Source organism: Marmota flaviventris, chromosome 12, assembly GCF_047511675.1.
Source record: "Marmota flaviventris isolate mMarFla1 chromosome 12, mMarFla1.hap1, whole genome shotgun sequence".
Taxonomy (NCBI): Eukaryota; Metazoa; Chordata; class Mammalia; order Rodentia; family Sciuridae; genus Marmota; species Marmota flaviventris.
In genome coordinates, this window is record NC_092509.1 from 75,715,460 (window position 1) to 75,739,953 (window position 24,494).

At 53.4% G+C, this 24,494-nt stretch overlaps 1 protein-coding gene across 1 annotated transcript; it reads left to right on the forward strand.

Moving 5' to 3' along the window:
• Positions 1 to 2,186: 2,186 nt before the first annotated feature.
• On the forward strand, positions 2,187 to 21,770 carry Slc45a3 (solute carrier family 45 member 3). The gene is made up of 5 exons (XM_027934849.3): positions 2,187 to 2,245; positions 14,799 to 15,201; positions 16,006 to 16,791; positions 17,551 to 17,816; positions 20,023 to 21,770. Exons 2-5 carry the CDS (start codon positions 15,030 to 15,032, stop codon positions 20,458 to 20,460), a joined length of 1,662 nt encoding a protein of 553 aa, XP_027790650.1. The 5' UTR covers positions 2,187 to 2,245; positions 14,799 to 15,029; the 3' UTR covers positions 20,461 to 21,770.
• The last annotated feature ends 2,724 nt before the right edge of the window (positions 21,771 to 24,494 follow it).

Genomic DNA, 24,494 nt, shown 5'->3' on the forward strand with positions numbered 1-24,494 from the left:
TGGAAATGTTACCCATCTCTTGGGTTTTCCTAAGGATTGAATGAGCTAATACACAAAAGCATTTAGAAATAGTGCAGGCACAATCCGGAATGGTAACTATTATTATTATTACAAGAGGCTACATCAGCCGAAGGGGGAGACTTTCAGAGCAGAATGTCATATAGCACTGGGGACTGGGTGGGGGAAAGTGCATCTGCCTGGTTTGGTTAAGAAAGTATGACCCTTGCTGGGCAGGGTGCCTGGGCAGTTGTTCAGGTGGCTGCCTGGGTGAGATCCAAAATCTCACTCTCTGGAGCCCTCCTTCTCTTCCCTGTGTCACAAGGCATAAGGCCCATAGGCTCCTGGCAGGGAGAGGGTGCCAGGCAGGGAAACAAGGACTTATAGCCCTCTGGGCATCATGGGACGAGGCAGGGGGACTCTCTCCTGACCCCACTGTTTCTTCCTAGGCCTGGAAAATGCCACTGTCCACTCTCTCTTGGCTCTGTAATTTTCCAGCTGACCTGGAATTCCCCATGACTCCTACCCTTTTCCTGGGGCAGAGGGGACACCAGTTCAGGGACCCAGGACTCCACCCTAGTCTCTGCTGGCCACAAATGGGTACAACAAAGACTTTGGAAAACCAGGGTCCTTGGCAGCTGGAGTTGTATGCTCCCAGGGAGGCCATGCTGAAACAGTTTTCAAGTTCACCTTGTTTAGTGACTCAAAGGTAGATTCTTGACTTTTTGGGGGGGCTCTGCCCTTTCCTATACCCACTCTTCCCCAAAACCAGCAGGGCTCCTCTCTATCACTCTCCCTTCCCTGTCTCCTTCTTGCTCTGTCTCCCTCTGCCTTCTTGCTGGAAGTGGCTTTAGGGATCATTTGGCTAATTGCCTTTTTTCACAGAGGCCCACAACATGGGAGAGACTTGTCCCATGTCACAAAGCTGGTTGACACAGGGCCAGCATTGGAAACCAGTGCCCAGTTCAGGCCTAAGGCTAACCAACTCCTCCCCTTTGAAGGTATTTGCAGATGAGTTCCAGAACCCCCATGGATAGCCAGACCCATAGATGCTCAAGTCCCCTACATAGAATGATGTAGTATATTCATATAAACCCATACATATCCTCCTGTAGTCTTAAAACCCTCACAGCCAGATTACTAATAACACTTCTTAGGATGTAAATGCTGTGTAAAATGCTGTTAGTACTATATTGTTTAGGGAATAATGACAAGAAAAAAAGTCTGTGCTTGTTCACACACATGCAACCAAAACCATCTCAGGCCTAACTACCTAGCAACTACATTAGCAATAACATGACTTTTTTTCCCTAATATTTTCGATTTTGGTTGAAAAGTGCCAGCGCTTGGTGAACCAGCTGATACTGAGGGCCTACAGTATGCAAGTCAACAATCTGCCTAAATCGTATTTCTCTCCACTCCAATAAAACTCCATGGAAGAAGAAAGACACAAGGGGCCCACCTCCCACCCTGGGGCCAGCCTGGAACTCCAATTACCTGCTTCCCACCTACATCATTCCACTCTTGTCAGAGAGCTTCTTGAAACAGGTACCTGTCGGGACCTCGCTCAACAGCTGACACAGGAACCATTTTACTGGCAACTTATTCCCTCTTCTCCCCCAAACACATCCTTAATGAGTGAAAAATTGGAGTTTGGCTTTAAGCTGCAGAAAGAGGGACTGAATTGTCTCTATGTGCGTGGCAGAATAGGAAGCAGTAGGAAGAGTAACTCGTAAGAATGTGACATCTCGCAAGGGAAGGTCCTGGATGGGTGGGGTGCAGTTACGCCCCAAGAGCGGGATGGCCAGAGGCGCGCAGGGGCAATGGTCGCAGACAGGCTCCAGGGAGGGGAGGTGCCCGGTAAAGCCGGGCGGCTTTTACCTAAATATTTTGGTGGCGAGCGGCAGAGGGGGCGGTGCACGGCCCTAGGTAATGATAGGGCAGTCTGGGAGCCACGCGGGGGCTGCGCGTCGCGGCCGCGGCTACAAAGACAGCTTCTGCGACCTCCCGCTTTCTTCCCTTGGGTACCAGCCCCACCCCTCCATCCCCCTCCCAGCACCCCCCACCTTCGTCCCGCCTCGCCCCGCCCCCCTCCCGGTAGCCCCAGCGCGCATGCTCTCCCCCCCCCCCCCCCCCGCCGAGTAACCTGGAGATTTAAAAGCCGCCGGCTGGCGCGCGTGGGGGGGAAGAAGGGGGGGGACGAGCTTGCACGCGTTAGCCCCGGGTGACAGCCGCACACCTCCGCCAGGTAGGAGCGCGCTCCCTCCTCTCCCCAGGGACAGGGTCCCAGCGCGGGAAAGGGAGGGGCGTTGTGCGGCCGAGCTCCGCGGTGTCGCGTGTTTTGCACCCCGCGGGATGGGGCCGCGTCGTGGCTGTCCCGGCCACTGCGCGCGGGGCCACTGCGCGCGGAGCCCCAAGCGAATCCCAGAGGAGAGCGCAGGGCTGCGGGCGCCCAGGGGTGCGGTCCCCGCTTTACCAAGGGAGCGTGCGGAGTATCAGGCGCCTGCTGGGGTCCCCGCTGAGCTCGGCTTTCTTCCGTGGAGCGCGGGCTAGGCTGGAGGCGCCCGGGTCCTCCGACTGTCCCGGGCCGGGAGGGGTGGACCCGGAGAGGCCCCTTCCCGGAGCCCCAGGCCGGGCAGACGGCGGGCGAACCGGCCGCTCGCTCCTGTTGCAGCCTCCCGCGTCAGAGTTTTCTTTGGAAAGTTGCATTTATTTTCTTCCCTTGTCTGGGCTTCGCCGGAAAGGGGCAGGATGAGTCACCGTGGCGCGCACAGTCCGGGACTTGGGGGAGCCGGCAGAGGGGCCCACGACCGGGGTGCTCAGCTCTGGCCAGCTTTCTTGGGGAAGAGGGAGATGGTTACTAAGGGAGGAAAAGGGGACTGAGCCCTTCTGGGCTAGTCCTGGGTCCAGGCTTTGGGTAGAGTTGAACTGAGGTGTGTGTTTCTGTACCCTCTATTGAGCTCCATCATCCTTCTGGGGTACAGAAAGTAGAGCTCGCTCTTTGCTCCTGTCTCCCAAGGCTCAGGTGGGATGGGGGAAGTTCTCGTAAACAGCAAACAGGTGTGGTGGTGTGAAGCTAGGCATTCCCTACAGCTTCTTAAGAGCTCTAGGCTTGGGCAGCAGCATAGCCATGGTGGAGAAGCCCCCATTAATCTCCAGGCTCAGTCCTTCCCTAGTCTCCCATTCCCTTCAGGCGGTGGAGCCCTGGGAGTTGCTCTTGCCCTTGACCTCTGAATCCGCCTCCTTGTTTCTGACACACACTCTTGACCTGCTCAGCTTTTCCCTCTGGCCAGGGGGCATTCCCTGGTGCTTCCTCTTTTCCCAAGGGAGTTGGGGTAGGGAGGGGTTTGGCATAGTGGGTACCTGGTGAGGACTTGCCTTCAGCTGTTACACAGACCTAGTACTGGTGGAGGGTAGACTAAGAATAGCCCAGTTGCTGCCCGGCTGCCCTGGAGCTGCAGCCTGACATTGCCAATAGACTGGGGCCCAGAGTGACCCTTGCTGGGCTCCTGGAAACATTGCTCAGGGGTGGGGGTGAGGCTGTGGGGGCTTCTGGCTCCCTTTCCTGAAGCACTTAACAGATCTCCTTTCAGAGTGCAAATAGCCTTGTGTGGACTTACCTGACCAAGAGGAGGCTGGCATGGGACAGGTGGGGATGGGGGAAGAGGCTGGATGGGAAGCCTGAGGAAAGCTATAGAGTGACAAGTCTCAGGGAGTAAGTGGACATAATTTGAGGTCACAGGCCCTTCTGTTGGACCTTTTCACACATACCCCCATTCCTTCCTTATCACCTCCCCCCAGGCTTGTCCTGGAGCCAGGACTCTGTTGTTCTAAAAATGCCCACAAAATGGAGCTTGAGTCAGCCGGATGAGTCTGAAGATAAAAATACAGCTGTGGATGAATGTACAGCTGTGGACATACAGGCCCCAATTTAATGGGTGTGTGCTGGGGGGAGTTTTCCTATGCACTTGTGGAGTATATGGTGAATTCCCCCCGCCTCTCCTGACTCTTAACTAACTATGTAGGAGGAGCTGGACACTGAGCTTGGGTGGTCCACTGTGGCCTGCCAGGCCACTGCCACTGGGTGATGCAGGGGTGGTGGGCAGGTCCCAAGCTGGAGCTCCTCCTGGAGAGGGCTCTGGAGAGAGAAGGCAGAAAGGCAGGGAGGGATGGTGTGAGGACTGTGGAAGGGAGGTCACTTTTGGACACTGTCCCCTCCACCATTAGAACCTGTAACACATCAGGGATGGAAGTCAGACTGCTAGAGAGGTAAGTCTGTAGAGTGGCTGGTCCCACTAGCTGTGCTTCACTATGGTAGCAAGTTGCTTAACCTCTTTCAAGCCTCAACATTTCTGGCTACAAAGTGGGGATGATGATCATAATAATGATCACACCTACTATGTAGCTTTGTTATTTGTTAAATACATTATAACAAAAATAACTTTATAATTATATGTAATATATAAAGTCTAAAATTTTTCCTTATTAAACAATATATGGAGAGCACCTCACTATAAGCCTGAGACATATGTAGTAAGTACTCAAATGTTAGCTGGTATGAACATCATTTATCACCTGTGACTGAATGGATAGCAGCACACAGTCTGGGGCTCTTTTTCTGGGACCTTGCTCTTTAAAAAAAAAAAAAAAAAAAAAAAAGGCCAGGGACCACGGAGTTTACCTGTAATCCCAGTGACTTAGAGGCTGAGACAGAAGGATGGCAAGTTCAAGGCAAGCCCCTGGGCAACTTAGTAAGACCCTATCTCAAAATAAATATATAAATAAATAAATAAAAAGGATTGAATTCAATCACCAGTACCACCCTCCCCCCCACCCCCCCACCCCCACACACACACACAAAAAGTCTGTGTAGACCTTACTTCTTTGGGAGCAAGGTCTCCTGGACTTTGGGGGGAGTTGGTATGAATAGTTAAGAGGCTTGGCTCTGGAAAAAGGGTTTGAATCCTGTTTGTTCTTGCGCAAGTTGTTTGACCTTGGAGCTTCAACTTTCTCCTCTATAAAATGAGGGTAATAGTACCTATCTCACAGTATTGCAAGATTAAATAAACTGATGTAGGTAAATCTCCGAGTACAGCAGCTGCTTGTAAAAAGAGCTTGGTAAATGTCAGCTGCTATTTGGTGACAATGGAGGCAATCATTGTGGTTTAGCTTAGAAACCAGAGTTTCTTAGCAAGGGAATTACACCACAGATAATCAAATGTGAGTTATGAATGACACATCTGCCATGGAACTTGTCCAGTGCAGGGAACACACCAGGACTGGGCACCTTAGTCTCTCTCCCCTGTCAGCATTGTGAGATTCGTTTTGTGATTAGTTCAGAACCCCCTGCACTGCCTGCCTTCCTTCCAGGTACCTCCCAAGTGTTCTCTGTAGGATGGAAGGGAAGGTACCGGAAGATGATGAGGTGATATCGGCCCTGAATGGTTAAGAGCTTTCTAGCAGAAAGGTGATTTGTTATTTTTAGGAAAACTGTGTGGGGAGGGTGCACCAAACAGGGACTCTGCTCTGTCCTCCCTTCCCAGCTTGTGGGATCTTTTGCACTGTTCTTTGGTGTCCAGAAGAAGAACTCAGCCTAGCTTTCCCTGAACAGTCACCGGCCCTGTTCGCTGGACAGCAGGGGTGGAGGCTGAACCAGTTGGTACCAGGCCCAGTGTCTCAAATGCTGATGCCACTTGACTCCCAGCAATAGAGCTGGAGCGTTGAGCTTTGTCCAGTGTATTAAGTGTCTCTGCTTGGGGGCAGGGGTTGGTGACGGTGCCATCACAGGATGGTCCTGATCTGTGGCCAGAACTTCTTGTTGAATCTCTTTTTTAACTCTGTGGTCTGGGTTTCCTTCTCCATTAAAAGAAGTTCACAGTTTGCCACCAACCCTGAATGACTGTGGGGCTCCTTGCCTCTGAGGCTGGAGATGGACCTGCCCTTCCTACCCTATCTCACCCCTCCACCAGCCCATTGACCTTGGTTTCTTTGTCTGTAAAATAGAGATAATATTCACCTGGTGAGATGATGCTGAGGATTAAGTGAGATATGCATATTTATCAAAGTACCTACCCAGACCAGGTACTAGAGGTTACTGTCTCTGGTGGGGGCTGGCTCAGCCAGCATGAAGTCAGTTGGAGGCAGCTCTGGTCTCATAGCCTGCAGTCCCTCGTTCAGTTCACCAAGTTCGGACCAGATGGAATGCCCAGCCAAATGGGATCTCCTCAGGAGTGGCCAGCCCATGACAGCAGTTTCTCTCACCCTGGTATGAGCTGTCAGCCCCCGTCCCCTCCCCCCCGAAGTCTGTCTAATCTCATCTACTTTGAGCTGACAAATAGTGCCAAGAGCTTGGAGCACCCTATCCATCCCTAGGGACATGGCACTATAGATTCCCACTCCTGACTCTGTCACTATAGAGGGCTGAGCACCTAGATGTCTCCATGGCCCTGTCTGAATCCTGGGTCAGATCTCCTTAGGCAGTTCCCTGACTCGGCCTCACCCATAGACTTTCTTTCCTTTGAGCACTCATATCCTCCTTGGGTCCTGGGCAGGGCCTGTGTGCCCTGCTTACCAGGAGCTGAAGGGCTAGTGGGGGAAGGAAAGGATTACAAACCAGAGGCCTGAGGACTATGTACAGGCTCCAGCCCTGAGGGGTATGTGGGAAAGATTTGGGGGAGACAGGGGGTACTGGGCAGCTTGGGTTCCAGGGAGTCTGGAGGAGGTATGGGACAAGGTTCAGGGGAAGAAGGCAGGCTGTTCAGGAGGGGGAAGTAACTGGAGCAGGTGCCTACTTGGGAAGCAAAAACCAGCCCGGTGCTGAGGAGTTTCCCTATCTTGGACCCAGGGAGGTGTGGAACTTTATCTAGGACACAGAGATTTGGGCTGGATTAGAGATCAGAACCCAGTCCCGTGGTCGCCTATTCTTCCTAGCACATCTCAGTGGGGAGAGGCCAAGAGGAGGGTGGGAGCGTTTGGAAATCCGGGCTCCAGGGGCCTCACTTTACCTTTCTGCACAGGGCCTACCTGCTCATCTTTCAGGGCTCAGCATTGTCCATTTGCTCAAGAAAGCCTTGAACCTGCCTCCTTCCTGTGGACTCTCTGGCACCCCTATCACCTCAGTGCACACGGATTGCATGCACTTGGTCACATTTTCTCTCTTCTGCTAAAGGGGATCAGCTTTTTGTGACCCCACCACCTTCAGAGTGGGCTTCTACATAATTGGTGCTCAATAAGTGTGGGGTGAGTGGGTGGGTGGGTTTCAGTGCTCTGTGGCATTCCTTTAGGTTAGGCTGCACTCTCCTCCAAGGGTGGGCAGACTCGCGCTCCTTGATAGTCTCTTGGGCCTGCTTTCACCTTGCTGTTCACCAAGCAACTGTTTTTGAGAACACGCTTCCCAAGAACTAAATCTCATCCAGAGCCCTCTGATTATAAATGGGGCTGGTCACAGACCTGAGGATGTCAAGGCTGATGAAGACCATCAAATTTGCAGCTCCGTAGGGCATGCAGAGCTGGGACCAGCCTCTGGGTCTGGCCCTCGGGCCAAGGTGCTGCTCCTCAGTGGGTTTGTTCTACCTGCTCCATCTCCTCCCCGCTTTCCTCTGTGCCTCACCTCCTGAGGGAGGCCAGGCCTAGGCAGAGGACCAGGATTGGTTGCGCATGGATGGGGAGAGCCGCCTGGTCTGGCCTGGCTGACTGGCAAGGGTCAAGTTCATTAGGAGGGAGGCAGTTCAGGTTTCACTTTGCAGGCGCCTTGTGAAGAGGTGGAAGGAGGCAGAAGGAGCTTCCTGATGGCCTGAAGATTGTGCCAAGGTCCCGAGTCACCCCCCAGGGTCCTCTTACCCAACCCTGGACCACAGGAGTTTTGGGTACTTTGCATTTATTGTAGCCCAAGAAGAGAAACAATTTAGTTACTAATTTCTGCCAGGAACAGAGTCCAACTCTGGGAGGAAGTAGGGAAGAGGGCAGCTCTGCCTCCAGATGTCCTGCTTACTTGGCTTGATTTCAGGTGACAGCTGACCCTTGGCATTGTGCTGGTACTTGAACAGTGTGTGGGCAGGTACTGGATGGGTAAGTGCAGCCTCGGTGCCTTCTCCACCAGATTCCCCTAGACTCTCATTGGTAGAAGGCTGTGAAAACTTCTTCCTTAATGCCATAAGACTTTGTCAGTGACCCTCAGTAGACACCTGTCCATGGAGAGCACCTCCCTGAGGTAGGGGTTAGGTGTGAGATCACCTCAACACACACCTGGAAAGAACCATAGGCATTATCTAGACTAGCTCTTCTTTTACAGGTGTGAAAACTGAGTCCCAGAGAGATGAAATGGCTCGTGCAGGCTACACAGCCGTAGACATTGCTGAAATAGGACTACACTCTCCTGGCTCCCAATTCAAAGTGCTTTCCAGAATTTTCAAATGGTTCCAAATTTTTCTTTTCTTATTTGTGCAAACTTGGGCATGTTTGTTAAGGTCTCTGAAACGGAAACTTTCATCCTTAGAAAATAGGAATATTAAATACCTACTTGGTAGGAGAGTGTGAGTCGTATGAATTATTAAAAGGTAGATCAAGCACCTAACACATGCCAGACACCTCCTGGGCAGTTAGTAGGGGTCAGACACTGGGGATCATTGTCCCTGTGGGGAAACCACCCACTCTCAGACCTCTCTTCTCAGCCTTCCCACTGCAGGCAGGTCTGTGGCAGTGACCTCTTCTCACCTGTTGGGGCCAGCACCTGGGGAGGCCGTCACATTCTTGTCATTCCTCCTGCTGGGGGCTGCAGGAGGCGCTAGTTGTGTGTGTGTGTGTGAGAGAGAGAGAGAGAGAGGAATAGAAGCTAGAAGCTGAGGAGTCCGGGATATGGTCCTCCTAACCACTATGTTTGGAAAGCAGAGAGCCCCGCCAAGCTCCCTCCACTGAAGAAACTTCACATTATTTATCTTAAAACACTACATGTCCGCGAACCCGGGGCCGTATGCATGCTGGGCAAAGCCTTCTACACTGAGCCACATCCTCAGCCCAGGTCCGTGGTCTTCATCTAAGTTTCCTTGCCTGTGAGGTGAGTATACTTGCTGTACCCACCTCTTCCAGTGGTTGAAAGATTAAAATGCTTGGAAGAACGCCTGGTGTGCATGTGGTGACCTTGAGTGCCGATGCTGTTATTAAATTGTAGATTAGGAAACTGAGGCTTGGGTGGTCAAGAATCAGTGGTGGAGCTGGCTTCCAAACCCAGGTCCAGGTGACTCCCTCACCTTGGTCACTCTGGGAATCTGCCAGAGTTTGGGGATGTCCAACTCAGAGGCTTGTAGCCTCGAGGTGGAAGCAGGCTCCTGGTTGAAGAGTACTGCTAGTCCTAGTGTGGAGGGCATGTCCAGTGTGACCTTGGGTGGCAGCTGTTCTCAGAGATGAAGTCGGGTTGAGAGGCCCAGGTGCCTGAAATCAGAATGTGTGTCTATGTTGACTGTCACTGTGGATGGTCAGGTGATCTACTTCAGTCTCAGCTCAGGCTGGCAGGGACTGACAGGCCAAGGTGAGGGTCAGGCCAGCCCCAGAATCCCTGTCACTAGATTGGAGAGGGGAGGGGAGATGAGTGCCAGCTCCAGGGACTGCCTCCCTGTCCCTCCCCTCCCTTCCCCCAATCTCCTCCAGCATTTGTTTCCTTTCCGAAGCTGAACTGGGGCTCTCAGACAGGGCAACAAAAGCAACTTTCCTCCAAGCCACTGCCACCTGTTGGGCTTTCACACATTGGGGGTGAGGTGGGGGAGGGAGCCGTTGCCCTTTTCCCAGTGTCTGCGGTGTGCCCCCTCTGCCCCCCCAGGGCCTGGGATTCTCTTTGCTGCCCGAAGTGACAGGGCTCAGGAGCCGGAGGGGGTGGGGGACCAACAGCAGCTGGAAGGGGAATTGAGTGGGAAGGGGCTGGTACTGGCAGCCGGGAGAGAGTTTGATGGATTACTCTGCAGGCCGAGAGGTTTCTCCCTAATCCCCCTTTGTGTCCCGGCCTGCAGCCCCTCACTCTCTCTGACAAGCTGCTAAGCAGAAGGCTTCCAGTCAGCGGGAAGAAAAGGCCGCTCAGCGGGGTGAGCGCTAAATCCCTGGCCTCAGGGCCCTGGGGGAGGCAGGAGCTGGGGAGCAAGTCTGGGCGGGGCTGGGTTCCCCTTCCCACTGCCCGCCTCTTATTCTTTCTTAGGATTCCCTGGAGGCAGGGAGGTCCCCTTCTGAGTGGTGTCCTCAGGTGTGTGTGTGGGACCCTGTGAGGTCATAGCCCTCAGCTATTAGTCCATATCACTGTTGCATTTTTCCAGGGCCGGACAGGCAAAGCAGAGATCCCTACTGCCTAGGAAATCTTTAGGCTCAGAGAATCAAAGACTGATAGGGTTGGAAGGCTCCAATCCCTTCTGGAGTCTAGTGCTGTGCCCACCCCCACCCCCACCCCCCAACTCCTACCCCAGGAGCCCAGGTAGGAATTCCCACAGCCTCAGGGTCCCTAACCAAGGCGTCTGTAAAGATCGGAGCTGTCTGCCTCAGAGGACACTTCCTAGTCTGTGGATGGCTGCTGCAGCCTTGTCGTGGGGCATCCCCAGGACTCCTGGTGAAGCTGCTACGAGAGGGTGTGGCTCCTTGGGGAGTGCAGTGTGCCAGGCAAGGCCCAGGTCATTGGTCCCTGGGACTGAGGCAGGGGGATGGACATAGGGATGCTGAGCTGTGAGCCCTCAGACCTGACAGGTCACTTTGCCGGCCTCAGCCTAGAGAGCCTAGGAGAGCTTAGCATGGGATGAGGTGCTGGGGTCCAGTGGGATTTGGAGCAGTGGAAAGTAACCCGTTCCTGCCTCTGGCCTGGCCTGGAGTGGGACAGTCTTGGGGAAGCTGACCTAGGATGACCCCTCTCCTTTCTTGGGCTGAGTCATTGCTCCTCGGGCTAGCCTGCCCCCTGCGGGGTTTCCCTCTCTGGGGAGGGGTGGCGGGTGGCCCTGCAGGACGGAGGAGTGTGCTTCGTGCCTCCCTGAGGAGCTGTGAGAAAGCAGCCCGCCTTTGTGCGCAGCGAGGGAGGAGGCAGGGTCGCGGAGCTGGCGGGGTCAGGGTGGGGGCTGCGCCGTTTGATGTGCCTGGGCGGGGTGTGGGGACGCTGGCCTGCATAAAGAGGCCATAGAATTGCTGCCTGACACTGGCCCGGGGCGGGGGCTGCCCCCAGCCCAGGCTCCCTCTGGCCTCTGTCTGTCAGCGGAGGCAATCTGCTCCCCCCAGTTCCACCTCAGCCATGCGGGGTGGCAGGAGCCCCTTTGAAAGCCCTCAAAGGCCTCTTTATGCGTCCCTCTGACCCTCCCTTCCCTTAGGGAGCTACCAGGCAGTGGGCTTGGGTCGCCTTTCCTCCGCCTCCTCCACTGTCTTTTGAATTTTGGACAAAGTTCAGGCCAAGTTTGTTCCTGTTGCTCAGTTTCATTTCCCATGCTGCCTGCCCTGGGTCCAGTCTGAAGTGGGGGCATTCTAGGTCACTACCTTCGAGCCCAAGGAGTTGCCTCTACGAGAAATTTCCCGCCCCCCCCCCCCGCTTTTATACGTTTGTCCATCTGTCCATCCATCCATCCATCCGTTCATTCATTGGGTAAAAATATTTCCCAGATGCCCTTTCTTGTTGGGGCTGGTGACAGGGGTGTGAAGGAATCCGACATCACCCACCCTGCACTGTTGGGTGCTGCGACCTGGGCAAATAGAATCCAGGTGCACTGACCTTGCCCAGGGCCCTTGGCTTCAGTTCTGTGCCCTCAGGGACGGGGAAGGGTGGTTTAGAATGGAACTCCATGAATGGTCCCGTGGACTAGGGATTTCCTCTGGCTTTCTTGCTGTTCCAGCTGTGAGGGGTCCTGGAGAGGAGGAGAAATGTTTGCAACTGGAGCCAGACTTGCCTTCCTAGAAGGCGCCCTGCTCCTTTCCTTCTGAGAGGTCAGCCCTCCACTTCTTGCCCCTTCCTCTTCAGGTGAGCAATCAGGAGCTGGCTCTTCTGGTTGATCTTCTGTTTGCCAGACAGACAGAATGCTTCAAATGCAGTGGGCAGGAAGATTTGAGTCGGAAGTATCTGTGAGACTGAAGAGTGGGGAGGGTAGACTCTGTCCCCCTGCCTATATTTCTACTCCTAGAAGACAGGGGAGTTCCTCAGACCAGGGGTGGCCAGTAGTGATGGGTCACTTTTGAGCTTGGGCAAGAAGTGTGCCCTAGGACTGCTGACCAGAGCAAAGGCCTGGAAAGTGGTACTGAACCACCTTGTTCTCTGAGCTCCCCGAGCCCGGGAACCAGGCAGGCCCTAGGCCCGGTTGGTGGTGCCTCAGGGAAGGAGGCCCTGGAAGGATGGCTGGCATTTGGAGCTGGTGCTAGAGTCCTCTGTAGGCTCCCTCATCCTGAGGACGTGGGGTGGGGAGGGAGTGGGGAGACGGGGTGCTGGACATAAGAAAGCAGGGCTTTGGAGGAGAGGGTGTTCTTATGGGCTTGGGATTCCTCGGGTAATTCTGGGTGTCAAGAGTGCCTGGACCTCCAGGGCAGAGTAGGTATGAAAAGAGGGAGAACGGGCTCTGCAACCTAAGAACACAGGGGTGCAGCAGGGCTAGGAGCCTGTCTACTTCCTACTCAGCTTCTTTCTGTGAACTCTTCACCTGGCCCAGCCCCCAGTTACCTGGTAGAGAACCTCAGGTGGGTGGAGGGAGGCACCCCCGGAAGGAGGAGCAGCTCTAGAGGTGACTGGGCTGTAAGAGGATGAGGGAAATTCCTCTCTTCAGCCTGTCTTTTTCCCTTGTGGGCTAAGAGTGGTTCTGATCAGGAGGAGCTGGATTGAGGGAGGAGAAGGCAGGTGGAGTGATTAATGGTTGCTGGAGAGCTACCATTTTTTTTAAACCGGGAGCAACCAGGACTTGGAGAAGGAGGGCAGGCTGTGGGTGAGGCTGGGTCTGACAAAGTCAGTGTTTGCTCAGGGAGGATCTGGTCCCTTGCAAACCCAGGGCTGGTGAGTGTCCAGGGCCCTCCCAGACAGAGGGCAAGGGCAGGGAGTGGAATGGGCTGCAGCCTTTTGCCCCAGAGCCCCTCCCTCGCGAATGGGGAGCTCCAACCCTTGGTCTCCTGTATCCCACCCCCCAGTTTCCCTCTAGAGAGCTGGAAAGTGCAGCTATGGGGAGGGGTAATGCTGAACCCACTGCAGCCCAGCTACTCCCGATGCCTGGTTCCCATACCTCCCTTTGGGGACCATGGGGATCAGTATTTTATACTCGTGCTCATGCCACCCCTGCAGAAGTCCTGCCCCTTCCCAAAGTGTGAGAGGAGGTTGCTGGCTGCCCAGCCTTACCTCACGTCCCTTTTTTCCTGGTCTCCCAGTTGCAAAGCCCCAGAAGGCATATGGTATGGGCAGATCTTATCTAGGATTGATGGTCGCCTGATTTCTCTGAGGCGCAGCTTGGAGCACCTACAACATCCTACAACATGCTTTGTAATGTGCAAGGTCCCGCAGGGCTTAGTGTTGCTTGAAAAGATAAAAGAAGTGAAGCGCCTTTTATCATGAGATGCTGAGATTGGCAGGGGGGATGTGCATGCAGGAAAGTGCCCCTGTGTGTGTGGGTGGAGCCAGCCCTGGGCACTGTGGTCCTTAGATGGCCCTGCCCGGGGAGTAGCTAGCTGCTCTTCAGCAGCATTTATAGGATTGACTTGGGGAGGAAAGTTCTGTCCCCTGACTCTGTTTGGGAACAGAAGACAAATTAGGGACCCCTTCCCCTTTGTCACTAAGCACTCCACCCCATCCATCTCTGCTGATGGCTGAACTTGATCTGTTTTCCTTCTTTCATAGTCTGAGCAAAGCAGACTGCACTAGGTGCCATTGTTAGGAAGCCAGACCTGGAGCCACCTGCTGCAGGGCATAGAATGGGCATTGACCCAGGGATGGTTCTCCCTGTGTGCGGGAGGTAGGGCTGGCAGGAGAGAGTGTGGGAATTTCTCTAAGAATCTGTTTGGGGAGCTGAGAAAGGCTGGCCAGGAAGTGGCGGGGCATCCTGACGCCAGTTCAGGGGGTCACTGGCGTCATCACAGGTGCTGCCAGCTAGTGCGGTTTCATGCTCCTGTGAGGGTGGGACCTGGGAATGGCCCCATTGCTCCGTGACAATTGACAGCCACCTGGGGGTGGGACTTCCCTGGTGAACTCTGGGGGAGACTCGAGAGAGGGTTTCAGGCCTAGGTTGACCCAGGGGAGCTCTGCATGAGTGGCTTCAGGGTCAGATTGAAACCCAACCCAACAAGCCACAGCCTTTCCTCCCTTCGCCCTCGTCCTGGTCCTGGAGGTGGGGGTTATGGTGCAACATGGCTCAGGGCCAAGAGGTGCGGAATCAGAAGTGTCACTCTTAACAAAGGGGAATTGAGCAGCCCAGCTCTGGGAATTGCAGAGAGGAAAGCAAACAAACCAGGCCTGGCAGAGGGTCTCTAGGGGCACCTTGATAGCCGGGCCGGAGCAACTGGAAATTCAGTTGATTCAGTGCCCCACCTTCAATACGATAGCAGGCAAGGGCAATTGCAAAGCTTTTCCAAAACAGAGAATACCTGACATCTGTTTGGCTCTGAGGTATGCTAAGGTTTAAAAATCATATTTACTTTATTAATTATGTCAGCCTTAGGCTAATATTAACATGCATTTCCTGACTAGGCAGCCAGGAGTGGCATCTAAGGGACAGGGCCACATCATCAGCCTGTGAATGAACAGGTTTCAGAGAATTCAAAGAAAATCCTGAAGCCCTGGCTCCTAGGACTTAACACTCTGTGTACCTGTGATTGTCCTGCCCTTTTAGGATCTGAGTGACAAGAATTGTCCCCACTGAAGTGCTGCGGGGCAACGGTGTTTAGCATGGGCTGAGTCATTGGACCTGTACCAGAGGGCCGGCGGAAATGGGCACCTGGCTGAATCCTAGGCAGTCGGTGGCAGCAAGGAGGAGAGGCCTGGGCTTCTGGGGCAGGGCTGAAATAAAGCTGCTGTGGAGTGTGTGAACAGTTCCGACTGAGCCCCACCTGCCTGGCCCACCATGGTCCAGAGACTATGGGTGAGCCGCCTGCTCCGGCATCGGAAAGCCCAGCTCCTGCTGGTCAACCTGCTGACCTTTGGCCTGGAAGTGTGTCTGGCCGCTGGCATCACCTACGTGCCTCCCCTGCTGCTGGAAGTGGGGGTAGAAGAGAAGTTCATGACCATGGTGTTGGGTGAGTGCCTGTACCCTCCTTCCCTCCTGCTCCAGTTACGTGCACCTGGGATGTAGGGCAGTAGGTCCTCTGCCTAGAGAGCTACTCGGACAGCTGTCCCTGGGCCTAGTGGGCAGGCATTACTAGGCAGACGGGTGACCCTGAGCTGAGGGAATCCCCCAAGAGAAATGAAATGATACAGGGACATAATCTAGCCACCTCTGTTTGCCTGGTCCCTACACAATGTCCAGCTCATGGAGACACTAGAAAAAAAAATTGCTCTTAACCTTTGTCCAGCCCTTTATAACTCACATCTGTGACCTCATTTACTCCTTACAGCAAGCTTTTGGGGCTTTCCATGTTACAGGGAAAGAAAGAGGCTTGTGAGAGCTTAGGGGAGTCACGGCCCAGGCTGTGCAGCTGCAGGGACTCAACCAGAGTCTCCCAGGCAGGGCTTTCTCTTACCCCAGGACAGGACACAGGCAAACTCCTCATGCTACAGGTGAATGCTGCAAAGCCACAGAAGACCAATGGTCACCATTATGTGACACTCACCCTCGGGAAGAAGGGTCCCTGAAGTGGGACCACCTGTCGCAGCCCTGCCTGTCACCTCCTTACCTCTGTGCCTTTGAATAAGTATCACTTCTAGTGCTCCATGCCTCAGTTTCCCCATCTGAAAATGGAGGCCTTTGTAGTACCCCTCTGAGGAGTAAGTTAAGACCCCATGAAGATGGTATTTCCATGCTTCTCAAGGAGCTACATCCCTTCTCCCCCTTCCCCTTCTTTGTCTCAGCCACTAACTCTTGCTTCTTGCTTTTCTTACAGGCATTGGTCCAGTGCTGGGCCTGGTCTCCGTCCCACTCCTAGGCTCAGCCAGTGACCAGTGGCGTGGGCGCTACGGCCGCCGGAGGCCCTTCATCTGGGCCCTGTCCTTGGGTGTTTTGCTGAGCCTCTTTCTCATCCCGAGGGCGGGCTGGCTGGCGGAGCTGCTGTGCCCAGATACCAGGCCCCTGGAGTTGGCACTGCTGATCCTGGGTGTAGGGCTGCTGGACTTCTGTGGCCAGGTGTGCTTCACTCCACTGGAAGCCCTACTCTCTGACCTCTTCCGGGACCCAGACCACTGTCGCCAGGCCTTCTCTGTCTACGCCTTCATGATCAGCCTTGGGGGCTGCCTGGGCTACCTCTTACCTGCCATTGACTGGGACGCCAGCGCCCTGGCCCCCTATCTGGGCACCCAGGAAGAGTGCCTCTTTGGCCTGCTCACTCTCATCTTCCTCACCTGCATGGCAGCCACCCTGTTTGTGGCCGAGGAGGCTGTGCTGGGTCCGCCTGAGCCAGTGGAAGCACTTTCAGTCCCCTCCACGTCTCCCCACTGCTGCCCATGCCATGCCCACCTGGCTTTCCGGAACCTGGGTACCCTGTTTCCTCGGCTGCACCAGCTCTGCTGCCGCATGCCTCGCACCCTGCGTCGACTCTTTGTGGCGGAGCTCTGCAGCTGGATGGCACTCATGACCTTCACACTGTTTTACACGGATTTTGTGGGTGAGGGCCTGTACCAGGGCGTGCCCAGAGCCGAGCCAGGCACCGAGGCCCGGAGACATTATGACGAAGGTAAGAAGGCCTCAGCAGCCAGTGGCAGCTGCTGGGTAACTGCATTCAGCAGACATTCCTGGGTTGGGAGAGGTTCCCGGGTGGGTGTGGGCTGGTGGCTGTGCATCCTGTTCCCCAACTTCCCATCGGGAAAGGAAAATATACCCCATCCATGTCGGGCTCCTTGGGGAGTAGCTTTGCCTACTGCCTCAGTAGGGCTGCTAGCTTCTCTGTGTTCAGACGCACTGCCGCACTTTGTCAGAAGGAAAGACTGAGCTTACTCAAGGGACAGAGGAAGCAGGAATCAAGATGGATTTCGGCTCTGCTCAGCTCCATCCTGCCCTCTGCTCCCCTTCGGACTTTCAGATAACCTCACCAGGGCCGTCCTGATCAGTCGTTCTAGAATGCCATCTTCAAGCCTGGGTAGAAGCTGGGCGCCCAGCACATGCCTGTAATCCAGGGGATAAAAGCACCCCTGGGTTCAATCCCCAGGAAAAAAAGGCTTGTTAGAACTTTCTTTGTGTCCCCTCTTACCCTTTTGTACCCAAAGCTGAGGGTCCTCATACATCTTCCTTAGAACATCTTCCTCTGCCCTCAGCCAACAGCTTTGGCCACATTGGCCAAGTGTCTGTGGAAGAGCCAAGACTCCCATTGCTACGGGGTGAGAAACTGAGGAGGGGGAGCAGATGCCCATGGCTCCTAATCCCCTGCTACCCCCAGATCGTGTAGGGTTTTTGACCCACCTGGCCTTGTCTGACCACCTCTCCCCTCTACATCCAGGTGTGCGGATGGGCAGCCTGGGGCTCTTCTTGCAGTGTACCATCTCCCTGGTCTTCTCCCTGGTCATGGACCGGCTGGTGCAGCGATTTGGCACCCGGGCAGTCTACCTGGCCAGTGTGGTGGCCTTCCCAGTGGCTGCTGGCGCCACTTGCCTGTCTCGCAGTGTGGCTGTGGTGACGGCCTCGGCAGCCCTCACCGGGTTCACCTTCTCAGCCCTGCAGATCCTGCCCTACACGCTGGCCTCCCTCTACCACCGTGAGAAGCAGGTATTCACGTTGGCCCTTGGCCAGTAGGGTGGGGGAGGAAGACTAGTCCAAAACCCAGTGTCTGGCAAGAGGTGTTGGAGAAGACTTTCTCTGATCCGAGGAAGCTCATCTTAGCTCCCAGGCAGGAGCTTGGGCTGCGGAAGAAGCGTGTAGATTAGATTCTGGGAATGACTTCCTGGCTTTGGAACTATAAAGCACTTGAGTGTGTGATTGCAGGAAGTGAAGAATCTTTCACCGGGAATCCTGAAGAATCGGGCTAGAGAAGCCCTCAGTCTGGGCTGTCTTCTCCCAGGAGGCAGGGGCCTGGGTGAGATGCCCTCTGGGGCACCTAGCTTCGGCATATGGTAGTAGAATGGCCAGGCCTTAGCCACAGGGAGAGGCCTTGTGACTAGCCTGAGTCTTGCTCTGGTCTCCAAAATGGGGAGGGCTCTCTCTTTCAGGTTTATCTTCCTCTGAATTCTCCCTTTCCTGCCTCACACCTTTACCTCTGTCCCCTTCCCCTGCCCCTTGGTGGATATCTGAGCCGGATATACCAGTTCAGCTCACCTGGGCACTGGGTAAGTTGGGGGCCTTCTTCCTGCTTGACCCCACACTAAACAGCCCCTGCAGGAGGAGGGTAGATTTTTGTATGCAGGAAGGTGGTTACCCTTGTCCCCTCCACTGACTTCACTGAGCTACAACGCTGGATGCAGGATTCTACCCCAGGGGGCACAAGTTGGGGTGTCTCAGGGTGGAGACACAGGCCTGTGCTCATAGAGCTGCCAGGTATAGGGAAAACCTGTCCTTGCCCCTGTAGGACAGGAGTGCAGTAGCTAGGAGGCTGGTTTGCTCTGCAGGTAGCTGCAGGGGGAGGGGCTAACTTTGGGAGGGGAACTGGTCCCTGAGGCTCCTCTGGGCCCATGGTATCTTTCACCAGTCCCTACTCTCAACGCTGCCCTGGGCTGGAGACTAGGCCTGAGCATGTGCATTGGAGCCAGGGGACAGGCTGGGACTCATGCTTGTTACTGAGGAGCATGTTTGTCCCCAGGGACCTCTCCAGACTCCAGCCTCTCAGGCCTTTCCTGGGGCAGCAAGCAGGACAGGTCCTAGGAGGCAGCAGAGGGCAGACCTGGCCCTGCACACTGTCGGCTTGGCCTTTGCCCACTTGTCAGGCTTCATGATGAGCCTTGGGCTTCCCTGGCACCAGGCTAGAACTGTGTCCTGGCTCCCAGCTTATTCATGCAGCCAACTCAGGAAGCCAGCGCTGTGGCTAGACATCATGGGGCTCGCCTGTAATCCCAGCTACTAGGGAGGCCGAGGCAGGAGGATCACAAGTTCAAGGCCAGCAAGACCCTGCCTCAAAATAAAAAATGAAAAGGGCTGGTGATGCAGCTGGTGATGAGTGATAGAGAACCCCGGGTTCAGTTGTCAGTATAGTAAAAAAAAAAAAAAAAAAAGCCTGTGCTAGATACAGTGTGAGATAAGATCTGGTCTTGTCCTTAAATAGGCCCCAGGCCATTGAGGTGGGGGTGGGGGAGATAGATCAGACTCAGCCTCTGATCTCTGGTGAACAGCAGGAAGGAAGTGAGAAGGGCTTCAACCTTAGACAGCTGGGCTGTGGGAGTGGGCAAGGGGGTCACTCCTGCTGCTCCTCCCTTCCCTAGACCCCATCTGCCAGCCCTCCAGCCCCCCAGCCCTCCCTGGCTGAAGTCTAGGGCAGGGACCTCACTGTGGGCAGCAACTCCAACTCCAACTCCAGGGCCTGCAACCCCAGAGGGGCGGGGCTTCTCCCTGGCAGGGCAGTGGGGATTTCCAGATGGCCAAGAAGAGGGTGGGCAGGGAGGAAGAGGGCTGGAGACCCTGTGTGGGGTCTTATCCCTTCTCTCGTGGTTCTCTCCTCTCACCTGCCTGATTCTTTCTGTCTCTCCCTTTTCTTGGGAGGCTCGGCTGTCTTCCTAATCTGCAGAATCAAGTTTGTGACTTACCCAAGAAAAAGCCAGAGGAGACCTTGAGGTCTGGTTTTGGCTTTGCACCTTTATGGCCGTCATTCCTGCTATTCCTGAGGTCCTGTCTAGACCTGGGTCAAGTAGGGTCTCCTCAGCTCTCTGACCTGTTGCCTGTTTTCTTTTGGCCCCGGGGTTGAAAGCTAGGGCCTGTTCTTATAGCTGGGGATCCCCGTGCCTGAGTACATACCTGTTCTCGTCCCCTCTTTTCCACACCCCCCCAGGTGTTCCTGCCCAAATACCGAGGGGACACTGGCAGTGGTGGCAGTGAGGACAGCCTGACGACCAGCTTCCTGCCAGGCCCAAAGTCTGGAGCTCCCTTCCCCAACGGACACATGGGTGCTGGAGGTGGTGGCCTGCTCCCAGCTGCCCCTGCGCTCTGCGGCGCCTCCACCTGCGATGTCTCCATGAGAGTGGTGGTGGGTGAGCCTACCGAGGCCAGGGTGATCCCGGGCCGGGGCATCTGCCTGGACCTTGCCATCCTGGACAGTGCCTTCTTGCTGTCCCAGGTGGCCCCATCCTTGTTTATGGGCTCCATTGTCCAACTCAGCCAATCTGTCACTGCCTATATGGTGTCAGCCGCAGGCTTGGGTCTGATTGCCATTTACTTTGCTACACAGGTAGTATTTGACAAGAGTGACTTGGCCAAATACTCTGTGTGAAATGCTTCCTGCACACTGAGGAGGGGGCCTGCCTTGCCTGGTCTGCGTTCCCACCGGGCTGCAGGGCTGACTTTCCAGTTTTTGTTGCTGCCAAAGTGGCATGGCTCTCTGCTGCCACCCCGTGGCAGTGAGTTGCATAGCTGCAGAGATAGGGGACGGTGGCTTCCCTCTCCCATCTCCCCAGTCTCTAGGGCTGGCCGAATGGCAGTTTCAGTGTGGATTTGTGCAAGGAGGCCAGGAAGGCAGAATAGTTGATTAGCTCCATGCACTGGAATGCAGGACTCTGCAGGTGGCCTGGCCAGGCTCAGGGTTAACAGCCAGTGTCCTGATTGAGACCTACCTGGAGAAGGGATTTGAAAAACTGAACAAACTCCCACCCCAGGCCCCCTTATTCTGCAGAACCCCTGCCCGTGTGGCTCTTGCATGGAAGTTTCTAGTGTGAAACTTTCAACAGTGTTTGGAGGGGTGAAAGCTAATTGAGAGGAAGAGTCCTAAGGGGCCAGGTGAAGCCCCCTTGGTCTACAGCACTGCCTTTCTGCTGATCCCCCCAAACCCTTTTATCAGGACATGGCTTGTTGGTCCCTGGGTTGCCATCATGAGGACACAGGCCTTTAAATATTTAACTTATTTATTTAACAAAGTAGAAGGAAATCTATTCCCAGCTTTTCTGGGTTGGTGTCTCGGAGTTGGGTTCAGTGGGATCACCAACAACCAGACCCCTGAAATGTCTGGTCATTGGGCTGAGCATTGCCAGAATCCCTTCTCTTGGGGTGATAGGTCTGGCCCCCAAAACTACCTAACCCAGCACCTTGGAAGCACTACTCACCCCAGTTGATATCCCAGATGTCCTCACCCAAGGCTGGGGACATAAGGAATAGTGGAAAAGCTCCGGGCCTCAGCAGCATCCCCAGCCTCCTCTCCTCCCTTGGCCCAGCCTAGCTCCTCCAATTCCCCTCTGTTCCCTGTAGGACTGGGAGGATAAAACACTGCCCTTCACTCCCACTTCACCCCAACTTTCCCCACCGGCTCCACAACCTCTCTTTGGGGCTATTGCAGGACCAGAAGCACACCTGTGGTTCCTCGAGCCTTTGTCCATCTCAGCCTCCAGGGCATATCTGTGCTCGGGGAATCTCACACAAACTCAGGAGCACCCCACCGAGCCAAGGAGCTCTTATATCTTGGGGGTTTAAGTGCCGTTTGCAATAATGTTATGTCTTATTTATTTAGTGGAGTAAATATTTTATACTGTATGTGAGCAATCAGAGTATAATGTTTATGGTGATGAAATTAAAGGCTTCCTATATGTTTAATTGGCCTGTGTTTATTTTGTCGAGGGGGAAGAACCAGGTCTCTCTAAAATCATCCTGGCTGAGCTTTGTGGCAACGCCTGTAATCCCAGTGACTTGGGAGGCTGGCAGAGAATCGGAAGTCTGAGGCCAACTTAAAAAACTTTGTGAGCGCAGCACAGTGGTGCACACCTGTCATCTCAGCAGCTCGGGAGGCTGAGTCAGGAGGATTATGAGCCTCAACAAAAGTGAGGCACCAAGCATTTCAGAGAGACCCTGTCTCTAAATAAAATACAAAATAAGGTTGGGGATGTGTTTCAGTGGCCAAGTGCCCCAGAGTTCAATCCTGATACCCTTCCAAAATAAACCAAAATAAGAGACACTGTCTCAAAATAAAAAAAGGACTAGGAATATAGGTCAGTGGTAAAGTACCTCTGGGTTCAATCCCCAGGGCCCGGCTCCCCCCCCCCCCCCCCGCCCCAAATTATCCTCAACTCCTTCTTGGTTGGGGACCCTTAGCTTTCATCAACGTCAGTTCTCAGGATCCACCAGCAGATGGAGCCATAGGCCAGCACTCTGGATTGATGGGCAGTCCCAGGAAGCTGTGCTACACCTGGATTGGGGAGTGTGAGAATAGAGGAAGAGAACAGGAAGAGTGTGAAGTTCACAAGAGCGGGGGCATTTTTTTTCCTCAAAGGTTCAGAGAAGAAGGTGGAACAAGCACCCATAACACAGCAAGAGAATAGGGAACACACCTGGCATGTGCATGGTGAGGATTTCGGCACCTCTGTGCCTTGGTCATGTCCTTTACACGGGTCCAGGTCAAGTTTTTTTTTTTTTTTAGAGAGAGAATTTTTTAAAATATTTATTTAATTATTTTTTATTTTTCGGCAGATACAACATGTTTTTTTGTATGTGGTGCTGAGGATCGAACCTGGGCTGCACGCATGCCAGGCAAGCGCGTTACCGCTTGAGCCACATCCCCAGCCCGGTCCAGGTCAAGTTCACAACCATCCCTGCCTTCTCATCTCCCTGACTTTTTCAACTTTGGCCTGCCTTTCTCTCAATTTCTGAGTGGTCAATACAGTTAACATTTTGGCAAGGGTTCATTTAACTTATTTTTTAAAATATTCTATTTATTATTTGACTTTATGATGAAATTTTTCAAATAGAAGTAGTCAGCCTGGTATGATGAGCCCAGTTTCACAATTAAATCATTGTCATTTTGGTTTCAGCTATGTGTTTTGTGAGTTTTTTTGTTTTGGAGTACCGAGGATTGAACTCAGGGTGTTTAGAGACAGGGTCTCACTGAGCTTCTCAGAGCCTCACCATTGTTGAAGCTGGTTTTGAACTCTCGATCCTCCTGTCTCTGTCTCCCCAACTGCTGGGATTACAGGCACGTGCAACCTCGCCTGGCTGGTTTTTTGTTTTTATTTTTATTTTTTTATACTGGGGATTAAACTTAAGAGTGCATTACCTCTGAGCTATAGCCCCAACACTTTTTATTTCATTAATTTTTTTTTGTTTTAGTTGTAGATGGACACAATACCTTTATTTTATTTATTTATTTTTATGTGGCACTGAGGATCAAACCCAGGGCCTCGCACATGCTAGGCGAGCGCTCTACCACTGAGCCACAACCCCAGCTCCCCAACACTTTAAAAAAATTTTTTTTCTTTAGTTGTGGATGAACACAATACCTTTATTTTTATGTGGTGCTGAGAATCAAACCCAGTGCTTCATGTGCTAGGCAAGTGCTCTACCACTGAGCCACAATCCCAGCCCCTCTCCAACACTTTTTAAAAAAAATTTGAGAAAGGGTCTCTTGGGGTTGCCTGAGCTGACCTTGAACTTGCAATCCTCCTGCCTCAGCCTCCCGTTCCCAGAGTATTTTTAAAGCATGTGCCAGTCAATTTCTTTTCAGCTATTTACACCTCAGTATTTGTCTCTAAGAAATAGAACTTTTTAGCAACTTGATCACAATACCATGATATCTAACAAAGTATGCAATAAATATACTCAATTATATAGTCCATGTAGTTTTCCCCAATTGCTTAAAAAACATGTATTTTTACTTTTGGTTGGTTCAAATTAGGACCCAACTGAGAAAAAAATTACATTTAGTTGTTAAGTATCTCAAGTTTCTCTTAATTCCTAATGGTTTCCCTCTTTTTTTTTTTTTTAAAGAGAGAGTGAGAGAGAGAATTTTAATATTTATTTTTTTAGTTTTTGGCGGACACAACATCTTTATTTGTATGTGGTGCTGAGGATCAAACCCGGGCCGCACGCATGCCAGGCGAGCGCGCTACCGCTTGAGCCACATCCCCAGCCCCTTTTTTTTTTTTTAATGCCATTCATTTTATATACAAGCTTCTTTTTTTTTTTTCCCCTGCAGAGTGGTCCATGTCCTGTATTTAACCAACTGTACCCTCAGGAATTGAGGCCAGGAATTGGAGAGAGGGTGGCCAGGGTAGAGTTGGGTAGGCGTGCCCCATCCATTCCTGGACCTTCTTTCTGGCCCAAGGTGGTCCCCCACCCCCTCCAGAACTAGTTACAGTGAGATGGGGATCTCAAGTGTCTTCTTATACTGCTAGAAGAGAAGACCTTGTTTTCCAGGGTCAGATCTGATTACAGTGGCCTGGCACTTCTGACACTGTTGGCTGAAGAGCTGTGTAGTGCTCAGACTTTCTGACATCTAACACTGTCACTAGGTCTCCACGCACATTTGGAGGAAGCTTGATGTGCCCT

What these genes read in the sequence shown, in the direction of transcription:
- Slc45a3 (XM_027934849.3), top strand. Translation starts at nt 15,030, where the DNA reads ATGGTCCAGAGACTATGGGTGAGCCGCCTGCTCCGGCATCGGAAAGCC. An exon ending in CCGGAGACATTATGACGAAG is followed by an intron (nt 16,792 to 17,550) that starts GTAAGAAGGCCT and finishes CTCTACATCCAG; the next exon opens with GTGTGCGGATGGGCAGCCTG. An exon ending in TCTACCACCGTGAGAAGCAG is followed by an intron (nt 17,817 to 20,022) that starts GTATTCACGTTG and finishes ACACCCCCCCAG; the next exon opens with GTGTTCCTGCCCAAATACCG.